The 23,630-nt window shown below is 32.9% G+C and overlaps 3 protein-coding genes across 5 annotated transcripts; all 3 read left to right on the forward strand.

The window, feature by feature from the left end:
• Window positions 1–261: 261 nt before the first annotated feature.
• On the forward strand, window positions 262–3,566 carry LOC108807070 (uncharacterized). Of its 3 annotated transcripts, none has more exons than XM_018579310.2 (4): window positions 262–536; window positions 786–997; window positions 2,062–2,326; window positions 3,078–3,566. In XM_018579310.2, exons 1-4 carry the CDS (start codon window positions 375–377, stop codon window positions 3,423–3,425), a joined length of 987 nt encoding a protein of 328 aa, XP_018434812.1. In that variant the 5' UTR covers window positions 262–374; the 3' UTR covers window positions 3,426–3,566. The 3 variants fall into 3 exon arrangements, with proteins under 3 accessions (XP_018434812.1, XP_018434813.1, XP_056843788.1); XM_018579311.2 differs by having other exon boundaries at window positions 397–536; window positions 774–997; XM_056987808.1 differs by lacking the exon at window positions 262–536 and adding an exon at window positions 644–660.
• A 4,263-nt stretch (window positions 3,567–7,829) lies between these two features.
• On the forward strand, window positions 7,830–10,010 carry LOC108810066 (ABSCISIC ACID-INSENSITIVE 5-like protein 1). The gene is made up of 5 exons (XM_018582197.2): window positions 7,830–7,959; window positions 8,291–9,129; window positions 9,293–9,364; window positions 9,483–9,512; window positions 9,782–10,010. The coding sequence occupies exons 2-5, from the start codon at window positions 8,302–8,304 to the stop codon at window positions 9,866–9,868; spliced, it is 1,017 nt and encodes a 338-aa protein (XP_018437699.1). The 5' UTR covers window positions 7,830–7,959; window positions 8,291–8,301; the 3' UTR covers window positions 9,869–10,010.
• A 6,735-nt stretch (window positions 10,011–16,745) lies between these two features.
• LOC108812969 (amine oxidase [copper-containing] gamma 1) lies at window positions 16,746–22,125 on the forward strand. Its single transcript, XM_018585376.2, has 7 exons — window positions 16,746–17,366; window positions 19,687–20,158; window positions 20,477–20,775; window positions 20,843–20,956; window positions 21,046–21,498; window positions 21,601–21,698; window positions 21,802–22,125. The coding sequence occupies exons 1-7, from the start codon at window positions 16,875–16,877 to the stop codon at window positions 22,010–22,012; spliced, it is 2,139 nt and encodes a 712-aa protein (XP_018440878.1). The 5' UTR covers window positions 16,746–16,874; the 3' UTR covers window positions 22,013–22,125.
• Window positions 22,126–23,630: the final 1,505 nt, after the last annotated feature.

Here is a 23,630-nt window from a genome sequence, read left to right on the forward strand (position 1 = left end):
TATGATTATATAATTTTAAATTTTATACTGTTACAGATTTACCAATTATTTTATTAAGAATTTTAAAAAAAACATACAGCTTATGCAGTATACTGTTTTAAAATCGTGGACCAGTTATTATTAAATTGATTCCAATAAAAAACATATTTCTCCTCCACTAGTTCCAGCGATCCTAAAATATTCTATTTAAGTTCATAATCGAATCATTAAGGGGGACCCGTTTTATATATAGTAGTAACAAATAATGCTGTTAAACAGTTATCTGTACAGAATAATAATTCTACTTACAATTCCAACTAGATCTACCTTCCTTCTTGGATGCTTTACTTACATATCCTTCTTCTTCACATTTCTTCTTCACGAGGTCAACGAAAATGGCTGATCAACCTCCAAATCCCCAAAATAGAATCAAACTTCGTGATGGTAGATACTTGGCTTACAAGGAAAGAGGTATCCCCAAGGATGATGCCAAGTTCACCATCGTTCTTGTACATGGATTTGGTAGCTCTAAAGACATGAACTTCAATGTCTCACAAGTATAAGACTATTCTTTTATTTACTCGATTTTTTCTAATTCTGTGTGTTTACTTTCCTTTCAGGGCCATTGATCTAAAATTATGTACTTTTAATCTCGAGAGTTTTGTAATTGTAATGTGTGATGTGCGTTGCCTGAAAAGCTAAATTAATTTCAATTTTCCATAGATTAATTAAGCCCAACAGTCTCTAAAAGAAATGATAGATATTTGGTTGAAGCCTAATGAGGTTTGTTTTAGTTATAATCTCAGGAGTTTGTAGAAGAAACTGGGATATACATTGTGCTATACGATCGAGCTGGCTATGGAGAGAGCGATCCAAATCCGAAACGTTCGCTGAAGAGTGAAGCTTCCGATGTTCAAGAACTGGCGGATGGGTTACAGATTAGATCAAGGTTTTATTTGATCGGAGTCTCGATGGGTTCATACACCGTTTGGAGTTGCCTCAAACATATTCCCCAAAGGTAAATAAAACAGATTGAAAGTCTTCTAAGACACATGTTGCAAACATATTGTTTTGAGATTGGACAAAATCATAAAATTGTCTGACAACACGTTCATATCCATATTTGTAGGGTCAATATGTTTTTAGTATTATGTTGACAACAATCTCATTAAACATAAATTCTGATTGATTTTATAATTAGAGTTTTTTTTAGAACTAAATTTAGAGTTTCACAAATGCAAAAGATAAATGTTTTTGATTTACCCATTACGGTTTTCCTAAATTCCCTTGATTTTTTTTTATTGAAATGGTTTTGCTTTGGTTTGGTTTGACTTTTAAAATTGTCTTTTACTCTATATTTGGGTTTTCCTGAGTTTCATGAGTATTTATATTCTGTTATAGTATTTTGTTTATTTTTGTTTTATGATCTAAATTTATGTTTTAAATATATTATTGGTTATGAATTAATTTTTAGTTTTAGATGTGGCATTCCATTTTTTTGTTAAATTTTCTAAGCTTGATTACCAAAAATGGGAGAAATTCTATGAAATTCTTTTTTTCGTTAGTTTTGGTTTGCTGAAGCGTAAAAAAGATTCAAACTGTAAAATGATTCACATATTTTTTATTCTTATGAATTTATTCTTTAATTTTATTCTTGTTAATTTCTTTGAACTCGATGACCAAAAAAAGAGAAAACAAATTTATGAATGCTTTCTAGCTTTAGTTTTATGAGACCTGAGAAAGAAACGGAATCCTACATAGACATGTATACTTTTTGTTCTTATGAATGTTTTCTATTTATGTGTGTTAGTGGATATTTATGTTTTTATTAAATTAAGAATTTTTGATAAAAAGACGCTAAAGATTTGACTAGGTTGAAATGGACTACTGATTTTTTTTGTCACACTGGACTACTGATTAAAATGAATATATGCACAATTAATTTTGAGTTGATCTGGGGCAAATAATTAAAAGATGAGAAACGTAAGAAATTTCATAAAATCTTCGAATCGTTGTTGATGTCTTAATTTTTAGTATATCGATCAAAATTCTTTTTATCTTCTCATAAATGAAATTCAATAGGCTAGCAGGAGTGGCGATGGTAGCTCCCGTAGTAAACTACCGGTGGCCGTCGATTCCAAAGAGTTTGATGAAAAATGATTACAGAAGAGAAGTGTTAAAATGGTCTTTTTGGATTGCTAAATATTTCCCTGGACTGCTTCATTGGTGGGTGACTCAAAACATGTTTCCTACAACTTCAATGCTAGAGAAAACCCCTGCTAATTATTTCAACGACCAAGATATCGAAGTCCTCAAGCACACTAAAGGCTTCCCAATGCTCACTAAGGTACCCAGATACTTTCATAAGGCTAATATAAATTTATAAGTTCTTTTCATATATTCATTTAATTTAAAACTATTATATTATGGTACTATTAAACTATCAAGCAAAGGTACACCCAATATATCCATGACTTTGATTAGCAGACAAAACCTATTTTTTAATCAGTTGAAAAGGTTAGTGAACGGGATATGTGTGTTTAGTGAGTGGTTTGTGTTAATATTGCGGGAGTGATAATCCAGTTTTGTAAGTTGTATACTATCCAAAAGTTAGCAAAAACAAAAAGTTGTAGACTAAAGCTATAAGATAATGTTTTACTCACTGAATAAGCTTTGAATGGACAAAAATAAATCTCACGCTACTTATTTGTTTTTTTGACAGTTACCTTCATGCTAGATTTTGACGAAAAAAATGAAGAGATAGAAAGAAATGAGTTTGATTGAGTGTGATTCGTATTCTAGTGATTTTTATTAATGACGCCGCCTGTGTACTACTGAGAAGAGATAATTTGGATCTCTGAGAATAGAATAATGTACTACTGAGAATAGAATAACATGGATAAAAGTCATGTTACTTAAATTTGCTTCTGACAAATTAATGACGTGCTTAAAAAGATCAATACCCAAGTTCTGTGCTCTCTTTAGTTACAATTGCATATATAGAAAATCTGATATCACTTTGAAATTATATAACTTGGAGCAAAAAAGACTGGTTATCAGTCGCATTATAGAATTAATATTCATGAATGTGTCCATAGGAGAGGTTACGAGAACAGGGCGTTTTTGAGACGCTGAGAAGCGACTTTTTGGTGGCGTTTGCTGACTGGGACTTCGACCCGGCAGACCTACCGGACCCGTTTACGTCCGGACCAGAGAAGAGCCCTTCCTCTGTTCACATATGGCAAGGCTACGAAGACAAAGTAATACCGTTTCAGCTGCAGAGATGCTTGTGCCACAAGCTAGCATGGATCAAGTACCATGAGGTTCCTAAAGGAGGTCACTTGATCGTGCACTATGAAGGAGTCTGCGACGCGATCTTGAAATCGCTCCTTCTAGGAGAAGATCTTCCAATGTACGAGCCCAAAGCTGTGGTAACTGAACCTTAAAAACAATTCATTCTTCTTGATTTGTTCTTTCGTATCTTGCTTGATTCTTTGATTTTGATTGCTAAAAATGAATTCTTCTTTGTGACATAAGAAAACTGATCTGATTGTTTTTCCTAGTATTTCAGACATTATTTACGTCAATGGTTTTTGTACAATAAGTTTCCGTATATGTTTTAATCTCCACGATATAGATTTACTAAATTTTTAGTTTCTTCTTTTTTTTTGAAACAGATTTTTTAGTTTGTTCAGAAGCTGAAAAAATTACCAAAAAAAAAAGAACTAGGATAAAAAAGAAGAACAAAACTTAGGTTCACCCCTAAGGTGAATCTCTACATTCACCCACCAATAAGATTTAGTTATTTGAGATTTGATATCTTTTAGAAAAGTAAACCAAATAATAAGAATTTAATGAAATAAAATTATGTTTTTAGATAAATAAAAAATAGCATAAATTATCAAAAAACTATTTTTTTTAATATTGATAAATCCGTCGACAAATACTAAACCCTAAACCCTAAATTCTAAACCCTAAACCCTTTGTAAAGCCTGAACCCTTGAGCAAATCCTATACTTTAAACCGTTAATCCTAAACCCTAAAAAACCCCTAAACCCTTAATCATAAACCATAATATTAAACCCTAAATTCTAAACATGAAACCCTAAACCCTAAACTCCTGGACAAATATTAAATCCTAAACCATAAACCATTTTGGAATTTAGGATTTAGGGTTTAATATTAGGGGTCATAATTTATGGTTTAGGATTAATGGTTTTAGTTTATGATTTAGGGTTTGGTTTAAATTTAAGAGTTTAGGGTATAGCATTTGTCCAAGGGTTCAGGCTTTCCCAAAGGTTTAGAGTTTAGTATTTAGAATTTAGGATTTAGGGTTTATTATTTAGAATTTAGGGTTTAGTATTTTTCCAACAGATTTATCAATATTTAAAAAATATATTTTTTTTGATAATTACTACTATTTTTTTATCTAAGTCATAATTTTGTTTCATAAATTTTTTTATTACTCAGTTTCTTTTTTTAAAAGATATCAAATCTCAAATAACTAAATACTATTGGTGGGTGAATTTAGAGATTCACTCTAGGAGGTAAACCTAAGTTTTGGATCCTAAGTGTGCAAAGGGATCAGTTTGGAAATCTCGGATGTTAATGTTATGGGTCATGGAAATGTATAGGTGAATGTTGAATGCTAAAATTATCGTTTTTGGTGACTTGTCAAAAGGGTTATCTAAACGAAAGCTATGATAAACAATGGAATGATTTATTGATAATGAGATCAAGAACGATCAAAAAATACGTAGAGAGTTTAAGAACAATAGAGTAATCGAAGGATTCTCGAGGTTAACGTCTACGTGGAGAACGACAATTGGTAACAAAGGATTTTCAAGCTATCGAGCAGAACGCGTCAGTTTAATGGTGATGCGAGGCTTGTTGTGTAAAACTAGACTTCGATTAATTTTGTTTGAGTCAAGCTGTGATCGACACTGAATGCCTGATTTTCGGGATTTTTATATAATATATAATATTTTAAAAAACTAAGAAAGATTATGGAAAATATTGGATCTTCTATTCTTGGTTTGTCCTCCTCCTTTTATAGGTATTTGGAGGTAAATCGAACAGTGATGTGATTTCCAGAGTGAATTAGATGTTTTTATGATGGTTTTGAATGTTTTTGACTTTTTTTTACGTTTATTTTGCCGGCCAAAGATTAGTGTGTGAGATTCCTCCAGCTCGTGGAGGGTCTACCATTTTTTCTTAGGCGTTGATGATACTTGGTTTGGATTATTAAATTTGGGTTGAGGTCTCAGATCGGGTTTGGAATGGGGTGAAACCCAGATCCAACAATAGCTCCCTGGAGTCCGGCGCGTCTTAGGTCGTCGCATGAGTCGGGTATTGAATCCAACTTGAATGATGTATGTGATACAAGCAGTCTATGTATTCCATAACCAGTTCAAAATTTTGGTTTTGTAAAGTTATTATAGGATTTGATTGAAGTAAATCAAAGGATTTTATCTCTTTGGAAAAAATGATATTTAAAGTGGTATTAATTTCTCTGTGGCAAATTTACAATACAAATTTGTGGGTGATTAAAGCATGACAAGTCATAGAATCTCTATAGTTATATTTGCTCTGGAAGACAAGACTTGTTGATATTGTAACAAGACCAAGAGCATGCCATCTTTCAAGCATTGGAGTCTTGAGATACTTTCCAAGCTGAGAAGAAGTGACTGGTGGTGTTTGATCAAGGAGGATAAATGTATTAACAGAGAGGCTTATCTCATATCTCAAAGTGTTTCAAGGAAAAGGTTTACTCAATCCTATAAATATAGCTAGGGAATATCCTCTTTAGCTAAAGGAAACCTTTGAAAATGAGATAATCAATCCTGTTGTTTAAGTGATGTAGTGGCTTTTGATTTTGCACAGAGTTATAATCATTTCGGTTTGTAGTCTGTTTCGACCTTCGGTCAAATATATGTTGTGGAGTTTGACGTATTTGTGATTTTAGTTTTTAAGTTAGTTCGGAACAACTCTGAAGTACTAAAACCATTTTGGTGATAAATATCAATTACATATAATAAATAATAGTAAAGTTTTTCCAAGATCATATATGCACATTGTTGGAGCATGATTTATCAAATTGGCAAAACCCAACTATTCTACCCCAAAAGGGGTACTTCGCAGCTCGAGATAGCTAGTTCGAAGTCTACAAATAAACATCAAAGACCAGGTCACTTCACGGTCAATTGGTTACATAACAATCTGAGATCTCCAGAGCAAAGCACGGAAAGTGCGTCCTAGATACATAGACTAGTTGGAGCAAGCTAATCAATATAAAAACAAAGCGAAGATCATTATTCATCATGTATCATTTGACTCACCTATTCGAGATCTAGAATACTCTATCTCTCTTATATTCACTTGTGCTTTGTCCTTTGTATTCGACGTATTCATTGTAATTAATATTAATCTAGTTCGTAGAAATATTTACTCACATAATATTTTTCCCATCGTTTCTCTAACTTTGTTCTATTCGCATTAAATTTTTGATTGATGGATTTTGCTCCCACACACACAGATAATATTTCTTCTTCTTGCGGTCACTTGTATTAGAACGCTCCAACCCTCAATGTAAGTGAACTTCCACGTCTATTATCTGTTCGTGTATTACACTTTTGTTTGATAGCTGGTAGTTTATTTTTGGAAGGTTCAAAATTTTGCACTACACTTATTAAGGTCTAACTGGTAACCATGTGAGGAATAATAGAAACATATAGGAAAAAAATAAATGAGAATAAAATTATGGGAATGATGAAGAACAGTTATTCTATATCAAATTTAGTAAGAAACAAATTTATTCTTTAATTCTCTACATAAAAGGAATGAGAAAGAATGAAAAGGAATAACTATTTCTTGTGAATGGTAAAATTTGTTAGGAACATAAAAAAATGTATTATTCCTCTTTATTTTTTTGTCACCAGTTAGACAGTAATCACTGTGATTTTTTGTGTGTTTTATCCTTGCTTACTATCAAAATGATTTCTCAATTTACTATCAGTTATGAAAATTTCAACAGAGTTATGTTTAATTCTAAAATTTTCTCATAATGTTGACTAGAAAAGATAAATGCTATTCATTGATTAACCAAATCATTTTTTAAAGTTTTCTTATATACACCATTATATACCAAAAATTTAAATATTTAAATTATTCTCATTTACAGAATGTAACGTCTCACAAAAGTCGTCATCCTCGATAGTATAAACCGTATAATTTTACACGTGTTTGGATAACCGTCGAAGCGTTACAAAATGTAGATATTGTACATGTTAAAAGGTATTAAAACGTATAGAAGAAATTTATCTAGAATGCAATTACAGATTTTTTAGCTAAAATGATATTTTTTTTTATAGAAAACTGATTTTTGTTGGTTATTATATTTCGGTTTAACTACTCAAACTGTTTTTTGTTTGAGTAATGGAATGATTTTTTTGTTGTGAAAAAAATTGTAGATGCTTGCAATTGTTTATCTATAATATATATGAAACCAATTAGCTTGGAGGCAAAAATCCTTATAAAAGTAAAAGTGAGGTAAATTTTCACAGGCAGAATATATGAAAGAATTTTAGCAGGAAAAATGAGACAAGCGTCATGAACGTGTCAGTCGATAAACGAGAAAGCAAATAAGTAGTACCAGATTCGACGTACCACATTAGTAAACCTCAACTTTTTACTTGAAAGGCAATTTTCAATATTTAAACATCAAATAATTATTTTACCTTTGTTGCAGTTACACTCTTCTTTACTAGTCCAATAAATTAAAAATAAAATAAATATCACTCGAATGCATGCATGTTTTCTTTTTACCAAAACAATGCGTGCTTATATATACAGAGAAATGTCACCATTGTAAACTCCGCCTCATCCTCATTTTAAAAGTAGCTCCGTAAGCTCTAGTTTCCACTGACACATCACTGCTCGCTGCTTTCCTTTCTTCTTCTTCTCCCTATATTACTGTTCCGGGTAACAAGATTTTTATTTCTGCTGTTTATATTACTTTAGCACAATCTGTGATCTAATGCAAATTTGGCTCATGGTGCCCTAGCCAACATATACCAATATTTAGGCTTCTCATTGTTTCTTTTATTTTTAGAAGAAAAAAAATCAATTTTCAATTTAGCTTTTAAAGCAAATTTCGTAACATCTTACAAACACTCGCATTCTGTAATGAAATAGACGTTCATGATTGTTGTCGCTTATTGTAATTCTGTATCCATTAATTTCATAACTTTTTCTTTGAAATTTAGAAGCTCTGCTGATATATGAATGCATGTTCACATTACATGATTTATAGGTCTTAAAACGATGCCGATTCCCGAATCAGAGACATCGACCTTCCATGTATTTAACCACAATCTCCAAACGCAACCGCAAACGTATCCACAGGAAACCGCAGCAGAGGAGCACCCACCAGTAGGCAGACAAAACTCGATCATGTCGCTGACTCTTGACGAGATTCAGATGAAAAGCGGCAAGAGCTTCGGAGCAATGAACATGGACGAGCTCCTCGCGAACATGTGGATGACTGTCGAGGAAAACAACAACAACGTCGGGGGAGCTGCCGCCCACCAGGATGGGGAGAAACCTACCGCACTGCCACGTCAAGGTTCGTTGTCAGTCCCCGTACCTTTGTGCAAGAAAACCGTCGAGGAAGTTTGGTTCGAGATACAAAACGGCGCCGTACAACAACAACCACCACCATCGTCCATTGCCGGTCAAAACCCCGACGAAGATAATCGCCGGCAACAAACCCTTGGCGAGATCACGCTTGAGGATTTTCTTGTTAAGGCTGGGGTTGTTCAAGAACCGTTAAAAACAACGATGAAGATGTCAAGTTCTGATTTCGGTTATAATCCCGAGTTCGGAGTCGGTTTACACTGTCAAACCCAAAACAATTATGGTGATAATAACCGGACAGTTTACAGTGAGAACCGGCCATTTTACTCGGGTATAGGAGAATCCTCAAGCTGCATGACCGGAAATGGGAGGAGTGAGCAGTACTTAACCGGTTTAAATGCTTTTCGGATCCAGAAACGGATAATTGACGGTCCACCCGAGATATTGATGGAGCGGAGACAGCGACGGATGATTAAAAACCGCGAGTCTGCGGCACGGTCTCGAGCCCGGAGACAAGTAAGTTTGAGTACAAATAGATACTATTTCCATCTGTATAAAACTTGCCTACTATCTTTCATCGAATCTGGTTTATACCTTTATTTATTTATATAGTTCTTAGAGAATACATTTTAAGTTTTGGCAAATGTGTATGACTGACAAGTGGAGTTACCTTTCTTAGGCGTATACTGTGGAGTTGGAGTTGGAATTGAACCAACTCACGGAGGAAAACATGAAGCTGAAGAAAATTGTGGTACTTTCTTGATTAATCATTATTGCAACCACATATTATCTATGTTTTTTTATATCGAAACAAATATTATTGTTATTATTTATTATTTTTATTCAATTCATATTTTTTTTCTTGATAGGAAGAGAATGATAAGAAAAGAAGGCAAGAGGTAATAATCAAATTTCCATTGTACTGTCCCCATGAAAATATTAAATAAATTCCAAGATGTCATCAACGAATATGGATTCATCAGAAAAATCACATTTAAGAAGAAAAAAAGTGATACTATTGGATTCAAAATTGACTTTACTGGAGATACCGTTAGTTTCTATTCAAACAAGCGTTATAAAGCAAATTATCGTTGTGTAACATACTAATAAAAGTAACAAATTGGTTTTGAAATTTTTTAATAGACTTTAATCATATAATGGCATGCAGCTGATGAACAGAAGCATCCAAATTACCAAAGAGAAGAATGGAGAAAAATTAAGGAGGATTCGCAGGATGGCTAGTACTGGGTGGTAGATTAGAGTCTGTGTAATATATATATCTATAAGATCATTTCCATCTATTCATATTTTTACATATAATATAATATATATTATTTTGAGACAAACGCGAAATATGTATATGATCATCCTTTTACATCTTTATTATTATTTTTTGACCCAGTGACCAAAACAAAGATCATCCTTTTTACCAACAAATACAATTAATTGAAACGCTTCATGCTTTTTTCCGACAATTAATTGAAACGCTTCGTGCTTTTTTCCGCTACAAATATCATTCATTCTATTTAAAATAACTTGACTAGCCAAACTGATAGTACATATTTATCATAAATCATGTTAACATATGCCCAAGTTACTATTCGCTTTCTTGAAAGAAAAACTATTATACAGAAAAACTATTATAAAGAGTGGATGGTTGAACTGGTAGATGGCGATACAAAGGAAAGAAAAAAGTTTTAATTAAATCTATTTTGCTATTTTTTTGACATATGTTATGTCAGCTTCTTGTTCAATTGAAGATATGTGAGAATTTTACAAGTTCCATTGCATAATTTTGGTAGAATTCAAATCTTCTAAAACGAGGAATACACTAAATTAAATGAAAAAAATGTGTATATCTAGAAAGGAAGGAGCGAAAATAGAGAGGTGGAACCTAGAGTTGTAGACTGCAACGCTTCATCATGCCTGATGAGAAGCAGAAGCCATGGACAAGACTAAGTTTGCCCTAATTTTCAAAACGCTCCCAAGCACTAAAATCGAGGCGCAGCCACCTACACTCTTCCTCGATGCCGGTATGGCCTCTCGCCGCTGGCGTCGGGATCTCTGCTCCGACGTTTGTCTCCCACCATCCTCTGCTCGCTCCGCCAGTCTCCACTCCATTGTCTTCCTCTTCATGAACCTGCAAGTCACAATACCAATTCATTTAGGCTCGCTCCGCTTGGACTCAAGCACCGTCACAATGCTCACTGTCATCTCGGCCGCTCTCTGTCGTCACCCACCGCGGTCCTGGAAGGCCATCTTCACTCACCGAGATCGTCACCACATTTGTTACCGTTTATCATCCTCCGTGAAGACTGACAAAGCTCCAACACCAGATCTACCACTCCCGTTAACTGCTTCGACCGTCGACCATGGCCCAACTCCATTCGCCGCTCCACCGTCTGTTGGTCACCGCAACCCCACCACCACCAGAGTAACGTTGACACACGCGCTTTCAATGTTCTCAGATATGGGCTTTTCTTGTGATTGTTTTTGGTGGGGTCAAGCCCATACTATGGCTTACGAGAGCCTTATTTTAAATGCTACTGCAATGGTCACTTCTTGGTTCTATGGAGCTAAGCTACTTCGGTTAAATCTCTTTCTCCTAGTGACCGCCGGATGTACTGTTGAAGAGTGTGGTTTCGCCAAATTTGCTTACCGTTGCGTCTCCATCACACTATGCCGTCTCAAGCATCGACGGTTCTTCACATAGTCGGATCTGTGGCTCTTCCAATCTCCTTGTTGCTGGAACTCTTGTGCAAGAGTGTGGACTCGCCAGATTTACTATCTCTATCAGTGCTGCGTTTCCATCACATTCCATCGTTTCAAGCATCGACGGTTCTTCACAGGGTCCACTATGCGACCTTCACATCGGAGTTATTGCACGGAGACTCATTCACCCAAAGTTTTTTACCTCTTATCCGATGTTTGCTCACACACATTTTGGTTGAACGAGAATTGATGACTGTTTGCTTAGGTCTTTGGTTACAACTTGTTGGGCTCGACACGGTAATGTTGAGTTCCGAGTTTTGGACCCAATTAAACCTTTAGTTTTGTCATCAAACCTCATTTTCCCAAGCGCCTCCTTTGAGGTGAAGTTAGAGCTTGAGATTCACCTAGTCTATTCGGTAAGCTCTGTTGGGTTTAAAGCTGATCATACTTGCTTCAGCGCCAAATCAAGTCAAATAGGACTTCGTTCTCTCAATATTATCTACGGATCTGGAGCTTCTCACCTAAAGTTCTTGCCAATCATCATTCCAATCTCTTCATATTTCAACGTCGTTTTCGACTATCAATTGTTCTTTCGAACAATCGCCATGGGAACAAAAGTGAAATTTCTCTTTGGGTTTCTTCATTTCTGCGAGCGTGACTCGCCCCTATATGGTTCTATCTCTAGGTGTAATGTATTGTTTTCTAGCTTCTTTCTATCGTCGAGATTGACTCCGATACTTTATGTTTCAGTTGTAATTGTTGCTCTTTGAGCTTATTTTTATATAAATTTGTGCTAAAAAAAGGAGGAATTGGTTTCCGCCTGATCCATGAATTCAACCTACCTCTTTTAGCGAAACAGGTTTGGCTTCTTGTTCAATATCCAAATTCACTAGTGGCGAGAGTTTTACGGGAAAGATATTATCGCCTGAACTCATCTTTGCGAATATGCTCAGTGGATAACCCATCTTATGTGTGGACAATTATTATAGTGGCAAGAAAACTATTATTTTTGAGTATCAGAAACAAAGTGCATTCAGGATATGAAATTAATGTATAGCAAGATCCATGGATTCCCTCTACACCAGCAAGGCCAGCTCGCCCCAGGACCCCATTCGTACATCCAAAGATGACTGTCAGTAGTTTTATTAATTTTGAATCAAAGGAGTGGGATGCTCGACTACTAAAACAATATGTAGATCAAGAGAAGATACCAGAGATTCAGAGTTTGACCATAAACCCTAGGGGTGGGCATTTCGATTTAGTTTCGGGTTCGGTTTGGGTTCGGTTTGGTTTGGGTAATTTGGGTTTTATAAAACACAAACCAATTAAAACCAAAGTAGCTTTGGTTTGGGTTTGGTTTGGGTTTAATTCGGTGCGGTTCAGTTTGGTTTGGTTTAGAATTAGTTCGGTTTACATTATTATGGTCTAGTTTGGTTCAGTGTAGTTTGAGTTGGTTATAAAATATGAAGGCATCAGTTTTATACTTTTATTAAAAAATAATCAACTCAAACGATAGAGTGAGAATATAAAAACTTATGCTACATGATTTTATATATAATAGTATTATTTGAATTATATTTATAATTTTTTTTAAAGATATGGAAGTTATGAAAAATGAAAAACAAAACTTTAACTAAAATTTGCAATATGTTAATACATATATATATATATATATATATAAAATATATATATATATATATATATATATATATATCATATATATTTTTACTATATATATATTGGATTATCGGTTTGGTTCAGTTTGGTTCGGTTTAAATCCAAACCAAACCGTTCGGGTTGAGTAAAACATGAAACAATTGGGTGACATAAAGAGTACGGTTGGTTTGGTTCGGTTTAACTTCGGTTTGGTTGGTTCGGTTTGGGTTTTTTGCCCACACCTAATAACCCTACTCATAGATGTGATATTTTTTTGCTGGAGCTACACCAAAATGGTCAATATGTAGTCAAGTCTGGATATTGGATGACTACAAATATACTTACAGATGACGAGAAAAAAGAAATTCTAGGGTCCAACATAACCAAATTACAAGCTTTTGCTTGGAAAGTGAATGTACCACAAAAGATTTGTCATCTTATATGGCAATTAATCACATGGCAGGTAGTGATAGTAATGAATCTGGTACGCTGCAATATGCAATGTGATAACTACTGCCCAAGATTTGAAGAGTCAGAAGAAACTGCTACTCATGCGATCTTCGAATGCCCACCAACCTTACAAGCATGGACATTATCATCAACATCGTCAAGCTCTCAAACTTTTCTTATCTCGAGCATCTATGCCAATATGGACTATTTTTTTAGAGGAAGAACAATATTGTGGAGCCAAAAGATGATAGAGACACTTATCTTTGGATAATCTGTTACATTTAGAAGGCCATGAATGATAAGCTATTCAGAGATATAGACATGGATCCATTAGAACTAGTCAGGTATGTAGAGAGTGAGTGCCAGACTTGGTACAATGCAAATGAGACTATACATGCTCCTCCACATGCACAAATTGTGGAAGAACCACAAGCCTTAAGATTAGGTGATAATTGTATGGTAGATATCTCATGGATCTCTAGAGATCAATTTAGTGGAATTGGATGAGTTTGGAAGGATAACATAGGAAATATTCAACTTATGGGGACACGAAACTGAACAGAGAAGAGGCGGAAGATGAAAATTGCGGAGGTTGAAAGGGCCAGAGAACATCAGAATACAGATCTCTTAGAATTTTCTGGCGTTTCATCATCACTCCTCTCTTGGATTCTCCCCTGATTTTCTTGCGGTACTCTGCGTTACTCTCTCCATATTTTTCTCTACTAGTATTTTTGCCTATGCATGGGTCTAGTTTACTGTATTTAAAATTATTTAATATCATAGTTTATAGTCAAAATAAATTATTCTTTGGCCACATATTATCATATTATGAATCTGAATAACATTGTCTCAAATTTCATTTGCGTAAAGAGAGAGTAAAACAATAATTCATATATATAATACTATCCAAAAAATATTTAAAATACAAAATATATTTAAAATATTTTATTTAATCTATTATTCATCAATAATTCTATATGTCCAGATAACAAATAGTAGATATAATTTAAATTATTTTCAAATAGGATTTTAGCCATAAATAAATTATAAGATACTTTGAATTAAAAATTCCATGATTATAAGATATCGAACTCATTTGGAAGCAAAAACCAAACACATGAATTAGTTGATATTGATTTATGTAAATTATGACATAGTGAGTTTATATACCATTTGTGATATCATCTAGCCATTACTTTCCATGCATATTGTTGGAGCATGTTGAAAAACTGTTAGTAGAACTTGCGAGTTCGTTTTTATAACACATAACATAATAGTGTAGTTTAAGAAAACACATAGCTGGCATAATACATAATTAGTTTCTCTATAAAATTTAAAATTTATTTAAATTTGATTATGTAATTAAAATCATTTACCATTGTTATAGATTGTGGCGTGACTTTTGATGTTGCTGTCGAAATCTCTGTGCTTCTTCTTCTTTTTAGGATTTGTAATCTTCATTGTCGAAGCTTTGCAGTGACACCAACAAAGACTTTTGCACTTAGTTTCGAATTCGTCAATGACAATTTAATAACATAGATTTTAAAACCTAATGAAAAATGTATGAAGAAAACAAATAGATGTGTAAGCAGTTTTTTGGTTGTGATGAAGAAGACATGTTCAGTTATCAAACCAAATTTTGTAACTTCCCTATTTTGTTGACAAAAAATAGAGCATGTGCGTGGGTTTGCTTTTCTTGACTTTTTTTATTTACATAGAATTTTATTTTTTTTTGTAAAGTTTTGTCTATCAAAATTTTAGTGGTCATGTGATTTGTGATTTAGTATATAAAAAATTACGAGAGAAAAAAAGAGATTTAACAAAGTTTGTGATTTGGTGGTAATTAATTTGATGGCAAAAACCTAATACGATTAAGTTAACAGGGTTCGAATCCCGGTTACAAGGAAATTTATATTTTGGCATCGATAAAAACAGAAGACCGACACATATAAACACCTGATTAGTCTGGACCATATCTGTAGATACAAAATATCTCTGTATAATTCAAAAACGAAAAGAAAAGAGAGACAAAGTTTGGGGAAGATAATCGAGTTAGATTCGATCTATTTTGGGTAGGTGGGTAAATTAGAGATTGAATTTGTGAATACTCTAATTCGTTAAGAGTATTGGAGTCTTTACTCATTCTCTATCCATATTTTCTATTTTAAAAAAAGTACTAAATGATATTTTAATAATGGAAGAAAGTAGAAATCTTTTATAAAAGGACGGGGCATATGGAGTTAGGACCTCACTGGTTTTTCTACTACCATTCACAAATGTATTTTTTGCAGTTGGTAGCGTTTGACAGCGTTAAATCTGGGAATTTTACTTTTTACTCACGGATCCTGCCCTGTTTGATCTGCTGCATGGCAGGTACGCGTCAAAAGATTTGAAAAATATGCGGAGCGGGTTGAATACAGGTTGAATATATTTTCTGCAGAGCGGGTTCAGGTCGGTCAAATTTAAATCGTGGATATCCACCAATCCGCAAAATTAAAAAAAAAAATTAGTTAAAAATATGATTTATAATTAAAAATTTACAAATATAAATAAAATTTTAATTAAAATATATTATTTATTTTATTAGAAAAAAGAATTAATGAAAACGTATAAAATAATTATTTTTATATTTTTAATATTAACCGCAGATCTAGCGGTTTACTCACTAATGTAAGTGAGGAGGGTAAAAAAAATTTATATTCGCGGGTCAAGCGGCTCAAGTTTTTGAATCAAAAAATGATTCAACCCGCAGCAGGGCAGGGCGGGTCGACCCGAGAACACAACACTAGACAGCATTTCAAAAATATCATACAAACCGCTACAAATCGCTTCAAACCGATCTGAATTTTTTAAAATCAAAAGCTGATTACACCTTGCGTTTGCGGTTGCGGACGGTTGCGTGTGAATAATTTTTTTTTTTTAGTATTTTAAATTTTTAAAATGGAAATATTATAAATAAAATATATACATATTTTACATATTAATTTAAATTCGCAAACAATATCACAATTTTGTTTTATAAAAACTTTAAACTAGTTATTCATTAGATTTAAAAAAATTAATATACATACATATATAAAGATATACACATATATAAACGAAACAAAATATTCTTTTAAAAATTTTAATATAAATCTTCAAAAAATATATTAAAATTATAACTTTCAACTAATTAAAAAATTAATAAGTAAATGTAATATTATTATTAATCATATTATATTAATAATTATTATATTTTATCACAATAATGTGTTTTATAATATTATAATATATTTATATTAGTAATTTATTATTAAACTATTACAATATCTTATAATCAATCAGTCACGAATATCTAAATACAACAATTTTCAAGATCAAGCACTATGTCAATCATACAAAATGATACATAAAGCTTGAAACCATAACCACGCATCTTTAGTCTCAAAGCTCAAAAGTCAAGGATGGCGGAACCATCTCTAGCTCGTCTCTCTGCCTTGTTCTTCGGCTTTCTCCTCCTCTTAGCCACTTACTCTTGGGTCCCTGTACTCCACTCAGGCTTCTTGTCCGGTACCGGGGTGCGGAAAACCCTCGGACCGGATCCTAAACCCCGCGTCGACCACTCTTCCGCAAAGCCTCATCACCCACTTGACCCACTAACTGTGCGAGAAATCGAGAGAGTCCGAACCATCCTCTTGGGTCATGACCCGCGTTTTGGTTCCGGGTCAGCCACTATTCACTCCATGGCTCTTGACGAGCCGGATAAGACACGTGTCGTCCAGTGGAAGAAAGGAAATCGGTTACCGTCGCGAAGAGCCGAGGTCCTCGCGCTGTCGGGTGGTCAGTCCCACGTGATTGTTGTGGATCTTGATTCGGGTCGGGTCCTTTCTGATGTGGTCAACCCGACTTCTGGGTATCCGATTCTCACCATGGACGACCTCACGGTGGCTTCTCAGGTATCGCAGAATGGTTTTAACAATGAGTTACTGATTTGATTTTTTGGACTTATTTTATTACAACAATCCGGTTTAGCTCACATGTTATTCTCAATTTAATCTGACCAACACGGTCTACCCGGATTTCCTTTCAAGTTTTCTGGTATAGTACGGTTTGTGGTTTCAGTTAGCCAGTTAACATTTCTAGTTTTCAAATGATATATAGCTTTTGTATGGTCTTTTGGGTTGGGTTGGGTTGTGTTTTCAATTTTATTAAAAAAATAGATTACATAAAACATGTATTTAAGTTGGCTATTTAAATTCCTATATTATATATAATGCATCCGGCCAGGCGGGTTTTGATTCATAAATAGAATAACTAATAGATAAAGAAAATCTAAAAAATATTGGTTCATAAAAATTGAATATAATTAAAAACGTTGGTTCTTTTAATTCTTAAACACTTAAATTATAGCAGAGATAAATTAATAAATATAGGTGTCATAATTTTAATTATATAAATAGTATATTTAATTTAAAATCTTATAAAAAGTTATCTGATGGAATGTTTCTGTTTTAGTAAGTAATATTTAATTTTTAAAAAATTATTTGAATATAAAAGCTATCAATTTTTTTCTTTCGAAAAATACTCTTAAGATTTCATAATTTTTTTATCAAAAAGTAACACACAAAGAAAATAATCAAAATAATCTTCATTAAATAGTTTTAAAATATATACATAAAGTTAATTGGTTAATAATTAAATTATATTTTGGGATGGGTGTTTAAGGATTAGTATCTATTCTATTATTTCTCCAGCATGACCAGTGGATATCATGTTGAATCCACTTTTTAAATTTTACTTTTTACTAACTAACTATCATTAATCACATATAAATATACTCTAATACCTACACGTAATTTTTCAGTTTATTAAAACTTCTCCTTCCTATATTCTAGGAAAATATTTTTGTTCAACTTATAAACCCACGTTTTTGAATAACAACCGCCAGTATTTGGCATGTAATTATATAGACTTTGTATTTTATAACCTTTCCTATCTCTTACTTCTATAATTTTGGAATCCAACTTTGAGTAGAAATAAACCACGTACACATTAATTATATATCTAAACAAAGAAAGAATATTTGATTCTTTGATTCCCCATGCCTCATACCATTATGTATATATATATTATCAATAACAATTAATAGCATTTATATTACTATGTTTACATATAAATAAATAAATATGCCAACTTTTGTTTTAAATTTATGGATAAAATATTTGGGTAATTTGATTAATAAATAGTATAGTTATTTAGAAACTAAATATAATTAATATTTGTGGGTATATAATTTTATTTTAAAATTTTGGATGTATTTGGTTTGCGGTTTAGTTCCGGTTCAAAAAGCGGGTATATTTGAAAAAATCGATTTGCGGAAGCGGATTATGAATATTTTATTTGGGAAGAGTGCGGGTTGGTAGATTTTGGATTGTAGGTACCCACAACCCGAAAAGTATTTTAAAAATAACAAGAAAAGTAATTTTTTTTAAAAATATGGTAATTTAAAAAAGAAATTTAATTTTTTAAAAATATAATTTTTATTATAAATATATTTTTATAATAATTAAATTAAATAATTATTTTTTTTTAAATTATAACCCGCTGATAACTGCCAAATTAAATGGGCAGGTGCCAGTACAAACTATTTGTTTGGAGGTTGTGCGGATCATATTTTTGACCAAAACAAAATTGAAATCTCCGGTTTGGCGGGTTCGACCGGCAACCCATCCCTAAAAGAGCGTATACCGGATCTGCCAAATTAAATGGGAGGGTGCCAGTACAAATTATTTATTTGCAAATTGTGCGATCATATTTTTTGACTAAAACAAAATTGAAATCCGCGGGTTAGCGGGTTCGACCGGCAACCCAACCCTAACAGAGCATATACCAGATCATTTTTTAAATTTCTATTATTTAAATTAATTTTTATATACAAATATGATTACAAATAGAAAAATAAAAATTTAATCATAAAAAAACACAAATATGAAAATTAAATTAAAACAAAACATATACCCGCCCTTTAAAGGGTGGGTCAGAATATAGTTTGAAGTTTAAGATTTCAGATTAAAGGATAACATTAAAATAATAATATTATTAACTAAATATTTTATCAATACTTTAAAAATATTTATTCATCTTAAATATATGCTAAATTAAATACAGTGGCGACATTTTGGAATCATAGTACTAAACATAATTTTTTTATGAGATATTATGCCCGTAAAGAAAAAAAAGAGCAAAAATTTACAATTTTTTCAATACAAAATGCAGGTTGCTTTGCAGAGCATCGAGTTTAACCGCTCGGTCGAAGCGCGTGGGGTTAAACTTTCCGATTTGGTAGCCCTACCAACGTTCACCGGATGGTATGGACCGGAGGAAGAAGGACGTCGAATCCTAAAAGTCCAATGTTTCACGTCACAAGACACTCCTAACTATTTCATGAGACCCATTGAAGGTCTTTATGCAACAGTCGATATGGACAAACTAGAGGTTATCAAGATCGTCGATAAAGGCCCAGTTTCAATCCCCAAAGCTGCCGGTACAGAGTACCGGTATAGTGTTCTGAATAAACCGGTACATATGGATCGGATCAACCCCATTTCCATTGAGCAGCCAGATGGTCCAAGTTTCCAGGTTGAAAATGGCCATTTGGTTAAGTGGGCTAATTGGGTTTTTCATGTTAAAGCTGACCACAGATCCGGTATGATCATCTCTCAAGCCACAGTCCGTGACTCCGAGACAGGTACATAGCACCATACTTCAAAATTCAAATACTCTCCTCCCAAAGATGAATGTTTAAGAAAATGGTTTCAAAAATGTATCTTTTAATGTTTTATATATTTTTAATTAGTTAATAATAGCATACTGTTTTGAATAATTGAATTATATTTATTGAATTACTATTATTTTTAAATTATAGAAAATAAATATTAAAACTGATATATTAATAATCAAATTAAACGTGTTTTCTTAATGTGTTTGAAATACAAAAATAATTTTTTAGACAGAAGTATTATATTATATACATAAATTGTGATGGTTACAAACGTGGAAAGAGCAGGTGAACCAAGAAGTGTGATGTACAAAGGATTTCCATCAGAGTTGTTCGTACCATACATGGACCCTGAGGAACTATGGTACTACAAAACTTATCTGGATGCAGGCGAGATCGGTCTAGGCCCTGCGGCAATGCCACTTGTGCCTTTCAACGACTGCCCTCGGAATGCTTACTACATAGATGGTGTTTTCGCCTTGCCGAATGGAAAATCCATTGTCCAACCAAACATGATATGCTTATTTGAACGTTACGCAGGCGATGTCAGCTGGCGACATTCTGAGATTCTTATCCCCAATGCCGATGTATATTCCTTTTATTAATCATACTCAAACATTAAGTCCATCGATTCATGATTTGACCACTTAACAGATAAGAGAGTCAAGGCCAAAAGTTACACTGGTCGCTCGGATGGCAACTTCAGTCGGAAACTATGACTATACTTTTGATTGGGAGTTTCAGACTGATGGTTTGATACGCGTTACGGTATGTCAGTAAATGGTTTGATTTGTTTTCTTTTGTATACTGTTATTTTTTTCTCAAGTTTCCTCACACTTAAATGTTATTCTTAATAGGTCGCGGCTTCAGGTATGTTGATGGTAAAAGGGACACCTTACCAGAATGTAGATGACTTAGGTGATAAAGAGAATGATTCCGGACCTTTGATCTCTGAAAATGTGATTGGAGTTGTCCATGACCATTTCATAACGTTTCATTTAGACATGGACGTTGATGGACCTACAAACAATTCTTTGGTTAAGGTTCATCTAGAGAAGCAAAGAGTTCCAAATGGAAAATCTCCGAGGAAGAGTTACTTGAAGGTCAAGAAATATGTAGCCAAGACTGAGAAAGATGCCCAGATTAAGTTGAGCCTCTATGACCCATATGAATTCCACATTGTGAACCCAAACCGTAAGTCTCGGTTAGGGAACCCAGCTGGTTACAGGATCATACCGGGTGGGAATGCAGCGAGTTTGCTCGATCACGATGATCCTCCTCAGACTAGAGCTGCATTCAGCAATAATCAGGTAGTTACTTTTAAGCTTTGTTTGATATATGAGATTATTCTTTTATTTGAAATTCCGGTTTATGACTCATTGTGTCCAATGCAATTTGTTTTATTGGTTTAGATATGGGTAACTCGGTATAACCGGTCAGAACAATTCGCTGGAGGAGTTCTGGTGTACCAGAGCCACGGCGATGACACACTACAAGTTTGGTCTGATCGGTACAAAACCAATGGACAATACTAATTTAGCCTTACTATCTATTGTTAAATTCTTTTTTGGTTTGAAAAATTTATCTAATCTACTTATTTTGTGGTGAAACAGAGACCGTTCCATCGAAAACAAGGACATAGTTTTGTGGTACACACTGGGATTCCATCACATACCTTGTCAAGAAGATTATCCGGTTATGCCAACCGTAGCTGCTAGCTTTGAGCTTAAACCGGCCAATTTTTTTGAATCCAATCCAGTTATTGGGGTTGCTCCCTTTCTCGAGAAAGATCTACCGGTCTGTACACCGTTTGCTTCATCTTGATCGATTTGTTTCGTATAGTCTTGATAAGCCACGCTGTTGAAATTTATTTACCCTTTTGTGATAAAACCAACACGTCCAATAAGTAATTCTTAGAGAAAATCCATATTAGAGCCGTTGATTTTGTTTTTTTAAAACTAGATAGGCACCCACTTTTCCAAGTGTAGAAGATTCGAAGTAAAATTAATATGAACATCCATGAAACCTCAATCTAGACAAGTAAGCATTTTTTGCCAAGAACAGAAAAAAAAACATAAACAGTAGTCAAGCTCTATGTTAAGTTTCTACTCTTACTAGAGTCTTTCTCCGCGCTACGCGCGGATAATTGGTTTGGATATAGTAATATATATTTTTAGGATAATTTTTTAATAGACAATTTTTAAGTTTTGTTTCAGAAAAGCTTTCAAAAAGTGATCAAAATAGATTTCATTAAAAAGGACAAAAACTCTTATAATCTAGATATATAAATAATAGTAAATAAAAAACATAGTTTTTTTCTAGTTTTGAATTATATTTTTTCAACTTTGAACATTTAATAAAAAGAATTTGCAAAAAAATATTTTTTTAATTTTTCAAAATTTAAAATACTTTTGAAACTAATATAAAAATTCTATTTGAAACTTTGAATTTTTTTTTTAAATTCAAAATTTAAACACCACTCCTAAAACTCTACTCCTTAACTCTAAATTCTAAGTTTAGATTAGTTAACCCAATGAAAATAAGTATATATTTATTTTTTTTAGTGGAACATTTTGGTCATTTTATTTTTTTCAACTTTGAACTTTTAATAAAAAGAATTTGCAAAAAAATTCAATTTTTTATTTTTCAAATTTTAAAAATACTTTTGAAACTATTTTAAAAATTCTAGTTGAAAGTTTGAATATTTTTTTTATTGTTTTTTAAATTCAAAATTTTAACACCACTCCTAAAACTCTACTCCTTAACTCTAAATTCTAAGTTTAGATTAGTTAACCCAATAAAAATAAATATATATTATTTTTAATGAAACATTTTGGTCATTTTATATTTGGAACTTTGGGAGCTATATTTGATAAAAACATTTTTAAGGCTATCATAGAATTTTCCTTTTACGTTTTATTCCTTTTAAATAAATTGTTACAATTGCATATATCGTTGACTATTCCTTAAGAAAAGTTGGTAAGACATTAAGGGTATAATGGTTTTCTCTGCTATCACCCATTAACATAGTTTTTTGCATTTGGTAAGTAGTTGACGTTTTGCCATATTCACATAAATATTTTCAAATCACTCGTAACCTCCCAGTATCGAAAATTGGTTTCAATTGACATTTGCGCTTGCGTAAGAATAAATAAATTTATTTTTAAATAAAATATATAAATATAAAACATTCAATTATTTAAAACTGAAATAATAGGAATACTAATATATATTATATTTATAAATATACTTTTAATTTTTTTTAAATATATTTTAAATATATTATAATTTTCTTATAAAATTATATTTAAAACATTATTTCAAACCATTGATGTAAAATGTAGATGATTGAATGAGTGGGAAACTTAATCATTGCTGGCATAAAATTCCAATGGAGAATAAAACTATGCAACTATGAAGAATAAAACTTAAAATGTAGACT

Source organism: Raphanus sativus, chromosome 6 (assembly GCF_000801105.2).
Source record: "Raphanus sativus cultivar WK10039 chromosome 6, ASM80110v3, whole genome shotgun sequence".
Lineage (NCBI taxonomy): Eukaryota > Viridiplantae > Streptophyta > Magnoliopsida > Brassicales > Brassicaceae > Raphanus > Raphanus sativus.